At 42.2% G+C, this 8283-nt stretch overlaps 1 protein-coding gene across 4 annotated transcripts; it reads left to right on the forward strand.

The window, feature by feature from the left end:
- Positions 1-3260: 3260 nt before the first annotated feature.
- LOC119334223 (protein CIA1-like) lies at positions 3261-7847 on the forward strand. Of its 4 annotated transcripts, none has more exons than XM_037606827.1 (10): positions 3261-3584; positions 3680-3826; positions 3938-4156; positions 4343-4407; positions 5197-5262; positions 5419-5496; positions 6120-6182; positions 6743-6809; positions 7074-7157; positions 7319-7847. In XM_037606827.1, the coding sequence occupies exons 1-10, from the start codon at positions 3399-3401 to the stop codon at positions 7394-7396; spliced, it is 1053 nt and encodes a 350-aa protein (XP_037462724.1). In that variant the 5' UTR covers positions 3261-3398; the 3' UTR covers positions 7397-7847. The 4 variants fall into 4 exon arrangements, 2 of the variants coding, with proteins under 2 accessions (XP_037462724.1, XP_037462723.1); XR_005161249.1 differs by having other exon boundaries at positions 3283-3584; positions 7069-7157; XR_005161250.1 differs by having other exon boundaries at positions 3283-3584; positions 6743-6804; positions 7319-7369.
- The last annotated feature ends 436 nt before the right edge of the window (positions 7848-8283 follow it).

Raw genomic sequence — 8283 nt, forward strand, 5'->3', positions numbered from 1 at the left:
GGGGGGGGTTCCGGTAACCCTCCGGCACTCCGGTTTTCTCCGAAATCATCCGGAACACTTCCGGTGTCCGAATATAGCCGTCCAATATATCAATCTTTATGTCTCGACCATTTCAAGACTCCTCGTCATGTCCGTGATCACATCTAGGACTTCGAACTAACTTCGGTACATCAAAACTCATAAACTCATAATATAACTGTCATCGAAACCTTAAGCGTGCGGACCCTACGGGTTCGAGAACAATGTAGACATGACCGAGACACGTCTCCGGTCAATAACCAATAGCGGAACCTGGATGCTCATATTGGCTCCCACATATTCTTCGAAGATCTTTATCGGTCAGACCGCATAACAACATACGTTGTTCCCTTTGTCATCGGTATGTTACTTGCCCGAGATTCGATCGTCGGTATCTCAATACCTAGTTCAATCTCGTTACCGGCAAGTCTCTTTACTCGTTTCGTAATACATCATCTCGCAACTAACTTATTAGTTACAATGCTTGCAAGGCTTATGTGATGTGCATTACCGAGAGGGCCGGAGATACCTCTCCGACAACCGGAGTGACAAATCCTAATCTCGAAATATGCCAACCCAACATTTACCTTTGGAGACACCTGTAGAGCTTCTTTATAATCACCCAGTTACGTTGTGACGTTTGGTAGCACACAAAGTGTTCCTCCGGCAAACGGGAGTTGCATAATCTCATAGTCATAGGAACATGTATAAGTCATGAAGAAAGCAATAGCAACATACTAAACGATCGGGTGCTAAGCTAATGGAATGGGTCATGTCAATCACATCATTCTCTTAATAATGTGATCCCGTTAATTAAATGACAACACATGTCTATGGTTAGGAAACATAACCATCTTTGATTAACGAGCTAGTCAAGTAGAGGCATACTAGTGACTTTTAGTTTGTCTATGTATTCACACAAGTATTATGTTTCCGGATAATACAATTCTAGCATGAATAATAAACATTTATCATGATATAAGGAAATAAAATAATAACATTATTATTGCCTCTAGGGCATATTTCCTTCATATACTCCCTCCTTTCACCTATATAGGGCCTAATGCATTTAAAAACACATTAAGGCCCTATATATAGATGGAGGGAGGGAGTATATAAAAAAATAAAGATAATCAAGCCGTTCCGTGCCGGCCCGCGTGCTCAGCCTAGAAGCCAAGCACGGCCCAGGGTGTGCCGCATGCCAGGCCCGACCCGTTTAGCCCGTGCCGTGCCTGGCCCATGATGGGTCATGCCGGCGTGCTCGTGGGCTGGCCTGATTGGCCCGGCCCGCAACGAGATCAAAGTTTTGTTGAATGTTCCTAATGAAACTCTTAGTGAGAAGTATTTGGGTATGCCATCAGATGTGGGGAGCTCAAAAAATGGTGCATTCAAATATCTTAAAGATCGGTTGTGGAGCAAGGTTCAAGGCTGGATAGAGAGGACATTATCAACTGCTGGAAAGGAAGTTTTGGTGAAATCAGTTGCACAATCTATCCCAGTCTATTCCATGTCATGTTTTAAGCTTCCTAGAGGCATGTGTGAACATTTGAATATGCTGATAAGGAAATTCTGGTGGGGGAGTAAAAATGGACAGCGCAAGCCTCATTGGGTCTTTTGGAAAGCTATGACGCAGCCAAAAGAAATGGGAGGTTTGGGGTTTAAAGATTTTGAGCTCTTCAACTTAGCAATGCTGGCACGACAAGCCTGGTGCCTGTTACAAGACCCGGAGTCTTTGAGTGCTCGTATTCTAAAAAGTATCTACTATCCCAACACGACCATACTTCAGGCTACTTTGGGAAAACACCCTAGTCAGATTTGGAGGGCCATTGTTGAAGGGCGTGACACGTTGAAACAAGGTTTAATTTGATGCATAGGTAATGGTGAACACACCAATATTTGGGAGGACAACTGGCTCCCCCGAGAGGAGATGATGAGGCCTTATGGATGCCGGGTAGCAAACCCACCGCAAGTTGTCTCTGAACTAATTGATCCGACATCTGCCACATGGAACAAGGAGAAGCTGGAATCTATTTTTTTGCATTTTGATATGGAGGTTATTATGAGTATACCGCTATGCACTATGAATATGCAAGATTTTTGGGGTTGGACGCATGAGAGAAATGGCCAGTTTTCAGTCAAATCGGCATACCGAATGCTCGTGTCCATAAGGCAACGAAGAGAGGTGTGGTTGGAAGGCACAGCCGGATCCTCGAGTACACATATGAAGGAAGGATCGTGGAAAAAGCTTTGGCGGACAGAGGTACCAGGAAAAATACGTATGTTCCTGTGGAGACTCTCAAAACAATCTTTACCCACGGAGGATGTTCGAGCTCATCGCCACATGACTACCTCGAGTTCATGCGGAATGTGTGGTGCGCCGGACTCATGGCGACACTCCCTTCTTGAGTGCACAGTTTCAAGATGTACATGGGCTCTCATTGATGAGGATCTCAGAAGCAAGCTGGTGTTGGCCACAGAACCAAACGCAAAAAGCTGGCTTTTCTCACTAATAGAGTCATTATCACATGATCAGTTCATTCTTACAGCAGTCACTCTTTGGACAATTTGGTCTTCTAGGAGGAAAGCTATCCACGAAGCTATATTTCAATCTCCACATGCAACACAAGCCTTCATAACTCACTTCATTGAAGACTTAGATGTTGTTCGGTCAAGGAAGTCTCCCACCCAGAGGGCGGCCAACGTGCATGCAGGTTCCACCATTGCAGCTAGACCCCGCCCAATGGCTTCTCCGACGAATTTTGCAAAGATTCACGTGGATGCTGGTGCACGCGGGCAAAGAGGAGGATCGGCAGCAGCAATATGCAGGGATAGTCACGACAATTATCTGGGAAGTTCAGCTCTAGTTGTGAGAGGTGTTTGCAACCCAGCGACTCTGGAGGCTTTAACTTGTCGTGAAGCTATTTCCTTGGCTCAAGATGTCCAACTTCACAGATTCATCATATCATCGGATTGTAAGCAGGTAGTGGAAGACATCTCGATGGCCAACAAGGGTCTTTATGGAGCAATCATCAACGAAATCAAGCTGAGATCGGATCCTTTTTCCTGTAAATTTATTTTTGAAAGTCGTGTGGTAAATCTAGAAACTCACAGCTTAGCAAAATTTGCTACGAATTTAGCTCTGGGATGTCATGTTTGGCTTGGCCAGCCATATGATGCGGTTGGTATCCCACCTTCCGTGGATTATCATCAATAAAGTGGCTTTACCCCCTAAAAAAAATCTGAAAAAAAAAACTCCTCCCTGGTCGACGCCGCCTCGGCCCCCCTACGCAGCTCCACCTTGCCATCCCGGTACACTCCTCAGTCCTCACCGGCGACTCGCGCCCGGAACCCTAGGCACAGCGATCGCCGGCGAGCAGGCCATGGATGGCGGCGGCGCGGCGGAGCTGCGCGAGACCCACCGCCTGGTTGGCCACGCCGACCGCGCGTGGGCACTCGCCTGGAACCCCAACCCGGGCGCCGGCGCCGGCCCCGTCCTAGCCTCCTGCGGCGCCGACAAGACAGTGCGCATCTGGAAGCGCGCCCCCGACGGCGCCTGGCACTGCTCGGTAAGGCCAATCTACTTCAGCGTGTTCCATGGTCCCGCGTTGCATTGCAATTGCAGTGATTGGTTTCCTTATCTGCGCCCGTCTTGCTTGATTAGGATGTGCTCGAAGGCGTGCACGAACGCACGGTGAGGTCCTGCGCTTGGTCCCCCGACGGGAAGCTGTTGGCGGACGCGAGCTTCGATGGCACGGCGGCGATTTGGGAGTACTCCGGTGGAGACTTTGAGTTGGTCGACACGTTGGAGGTGAAGCCTTTTCTGAATTTGGCCTTTTGGGTTCAGTTTCGGTGTCACCACTGTTTGTTGTGGAGAATGTTGGTTACCTGTGGATGTTAACTCTGTGCTGTTAATGGGCAGGGGCACGCGAACGAGGTGAAGAGTGTGTCATGGAGCCAGTCCGGTTCGATGGTCACGACGTGCAGCTGGGACAGGGCAGCGTGGATATGGGAGATTCTGCCAGGGAACGATCACGAGTGCGTAGATGTGCTGGAGGGGCACACTGAGGATGTGAAGATGGTCCAGTGGCACCCGTTCTTTGATGTTCTGGTTTCTGTCAGCTATGACAATACCATCAGGGTATGAACTTTTGTCAATTTAATTTGTAGTAATGCACTAGCTCGGCCTGCGTTATGTTGCTGTATGCCTTGTGGTTTTACGCTATGGACACTGGATAGGCAACAAGGATGTGCTCTTTGCTCTTGCTCTGTTCGGTATGCAGTTTTTTTAAGTGTCATTATCATTAATATGCAAGCTTTAATGTAGGTGTGGGCTGATGACGGCGATGGTAAGTGGCCCTGTGTGCAGACATTAACTGAAGCCGGTAACAGGTAATGTGGCTCTTTGGTCAAGACCTTTTTTGTCTTTATTTGGTTGATAAAACTTGTACTGCTTGTGGTATAATATGTTTGGACTTATTTACATTGTAATATCGTACAAATGTATTCAGTCGACGAAATCCCAGCTTATGTTTCTTTAGAAGATCAATCCCAACTTATGTGATGCTGATGACTGTGAAAAAGATGTGATGCATGAAGTCGTATGGCTGTTGATTTTATGATCTGGACTAAACTTCTGCCCCATGACCATACCCTCTTTTAATATGTTTGGATCTTGTAGATTTATTTTCTACTAGCGGCCATGTAGATGTATGCACGATTGTAGCTATGTGTATTAGAGGTAATTGTAGGGATCCAACTTAAACCATGAGGTGTTGATGAGAGATTTATGAACAGTTAAGATCAATGGTGTCGCATGGTGTCCTTCTATTTTGGTATAAATATCACTTGATTATTGGGTTTTACTTGTATTTTTTTTTCACAGTTCCCACTTTGCTAAAACATAATGTGGGATTGCATGTCAATTATAGTAATGTGTTTGTGACTTTGTGTTATGTTGCTATAAACTATAAGATTATCTTGATACTGTTCCATCTTGTTTGGATGATATGATAAACTTTCTGCTATTCATCTTAAAAATAGCTGAGCATATCTATTTCCTTCTGAACTTTTGATTGTTAACTTTAATTGTTTTATATTGATTATTCTTTCTGGTGTTAGAGCTTAACTAATTATTGCATCTTGCCCTGGTAAAGTTGATCTCCTTTTTCTTGATCACAGTGGTCATTCCTCAACAGTATGGTCAATATCTTTTAACCAGAAAGGAGATAGGATGGTCACATGCAGGTTCGCTCTAGGCTCTACCATGCTGGATTAATATCCCTATTTTTTTGTAGGATCTTTTTGAAATGCGGTATATTCTCAGATTCTCTAGCACTGCTGAATTCCCGTGCTCCAGACAGGCCCTAGAAAAGTTACTAATGTCATACATTTGTTATCCAGTGATGACTGTACTTTGAAAATTTGGGATACAAGTATTGATTTGTCGCAACCAACAACTGGAGAAGGTCATGAATCTTGGTAAGAGTTTTCTTCTTGATACCTCTTTTTGACTCATATTTGTCGTACAAGGTTGATAACACTGAAATTACACAGCTGTGCCTAAAAGATATGGCTGCAAAAGACAAGCTATGTGGTAGTTCATGTTTAGTCCCCACCCTGAAATTTAGATTACGCCAGAGATGAATCAAGCATATTAGTGTTATTGTGCTATATCTATTGTTATAGTCTGGCATATCTCTGTAATTTTATATTATCCGCCACTTTACTCCCTGGGACAGGTGCAAACTAATAATTGATGATCTGCCTGTTCTTCACAAAGTAATGGTTGTTTGGTGGAGTATACCATTGTGCATTTTATTTGTCGGAGAACTTTTCTAAGTTAGATGTACTCGTCTTTGTTGCTATTAAGATCAAATATCAATGCTTACATTAAGTAAAATTTTAATTCGCTTTCACCGGAGTGCAAATATATATAGCACAACTTGGCCCTTTCCATGCATATGGACTATGAGTAGACTTTAGTGTTGGTGACTGTTCTAGTTCTGCTGATATTGTTATCACATCACTGCAGTGAAGCTTATCAAAATTATGTTGCCTTTCCACACCACCCATTTAATAGGATGATTATCATTTAATTTCAGGCATCATATTTCTACTCTATCTGGATATCATGGTCGAACTATTTTTTCAGCCCATTGGTCAAGGTTAGCTGAACTCCAATCCCTGATACATATTTACTGCTTCTGAATTTCATTCCGCAGGAGCTAGCAAAGTTACTCTTTACAGCTAGAACACAAGCATTTTTATGAATTCAATCAAAAATATAATTTTTATAAAAATAGTTTCTGATGACTTGTTGAGAGCACTATATGCCTGCAAAAAGGAGGCTCATTATACTTTGTGCAAGTTAACTTAATTATACAAATCAATATTCCTGTTGAGCTGATGGCCAGAATCCTGCAGAAAAAGCTAATCAAAGTCCTTAACTGTCAGTTCTACATGTTTACGAAAGATATGACTGACTATTTATGTACTCCCTCTGTAAAGAAATATAAGATCGTTTAGATGACTAAGTATATGTTTTCAGAATACAATTGTCGTATATTTATGTTGAACAAATTTGATCTCCTAGATTTGGCAAATTCTGCTGTCATTCTGAATAAGTGAAGATATTATTGGCCATTCTAATCTTCTGAAGTATATTTACATAAGTCGATATGGAGTACTATTCTTTGACATTTTTCATGCTCCTCTGTGCATGCAGCGAGGATGTAATTGCCAGTGGGGCAAGTGATGATGCTATCTGCTTATTTGCCGAGGAGAATAGTATGGTATCTTATCCTTCCGCTGAACATTCAAATTCTCACGACTCTCCATTCATCTCTATGGGATCTGCTTAGCTGACCATTTTGTCCAAGTTACATTTGCGGTAGTAGGTAGATAGTGGAGTGTGATGTTCCAACATGTAGTGCATACTTTAGTAGTGGTCATACTTGTCTAGGAATAAATAAATGCTTGAGTATTTGTTCATATTTTTTCTAAATGCAGTGACCACCCTTTGATTTAAGTATTAACAGCTACTTTGGACAGTGCAGGTTGAGGGGCCTTCCTACAGATTAATACTGAAGAAAGAGAAGGCACATGACATGGATGTAAATTGTGTCAGATGGTGTCCTCAGGTAATCTCAGAAAATTAGCAACAAAATAGTCTCAACGTGTTAAGCTGGTAATGGGCTTCATTTGTTTTGCCGTGGTTTATGAGAACTATCAATATCTATAATGGTTCAGGTATCTTTTACTTTATTTAGAAGTGCCTAATTCTTGTCAAATAAACTCGTAGGACCCAAGGGTGTTGGCATCCGCGAGCGATGATGGCACAGTCAAATTGTGGGAGCTGCGGGGGGATATACTGGATTGAGTTGTACTCTTCTGCTGTAATATGATTATAGTTCTAGCTGTGCATCTTAAGATCCTAAGAACAGAGTAGGGATCACCTTTTTTTTTGTTTCTTTTTTCAAAAACAATGCTCCCTAGTTTAGCTATTACTACCTCTGTTTCTAAATATAAGTACGTAGTTTTAGAGATTTCCCTAGGGACTAATACGGATGTATATAGACATATTTTAGAGTGTATTTTCACTCATTTTGCTCCTTGCTCCGTATGTAGTCTATATTGGAATCTCTAAAAATGACATATATTTAGGAATGGAGGGAGTACCTTTTTGTACTCGTAAAAGCTTGGATGGTGATGATTACAAGCCTAGCATCCTGACGGGTTGTGGAATTGTTCGTGTATACAATGTGAAACAATAGACCTGTTACATATCATTTTTGCGAATGAGTTATGAAACATCAAATTAAGTTTCGCCATTGAGAACACCAGATCGTTTGTCACACTGTTTGGTGATTGGATGTCATTGTTGCCGCCTCTTGATGAGATTTCAGATTCCATATCCTTTCGTGTACTCACTCTGGAAGAATGCATAGGGCGTCTGCATTTTCTAGGTTATATATTTGACAAACTAAATATTGTTATATGTCACAAAAGCACATCAATTGGACGAAAGTCATGTTATGCTCCCAAGCTCATTTTGAGCTCGGGATGAACAGTAAAATTGAAAAAAAAAACATTTCAAAAAATTCTGAATTTTTTTTGGTGGAAACATTGACAAAAATTCTCAGTGCTTGCAAAATTTCATCAAAAAATGACATTCGTACAATTCGTAGCAAAAAAAAACAGTACTCCAAAATGTTTTTGGAACTAACATTTTTGAAGCATCAATTTTGTTTTTTTGCTGCGACTTCC

This window comes from Triticum dicoccoides, chromosome 7A (assembly GCF_002162155.2).
Source record: "Triticum dicoccoides isolate Atlit2015 ecotype Zavitan chromosome 7A, WEW_v2.0, whole genome shotgun sequence".
NCBI lineage: Eukaryota > Viridiplantae > Streptophyta > Magnoliopsida > Poales > Poaceae > Triticum > Triticum dicoccoides.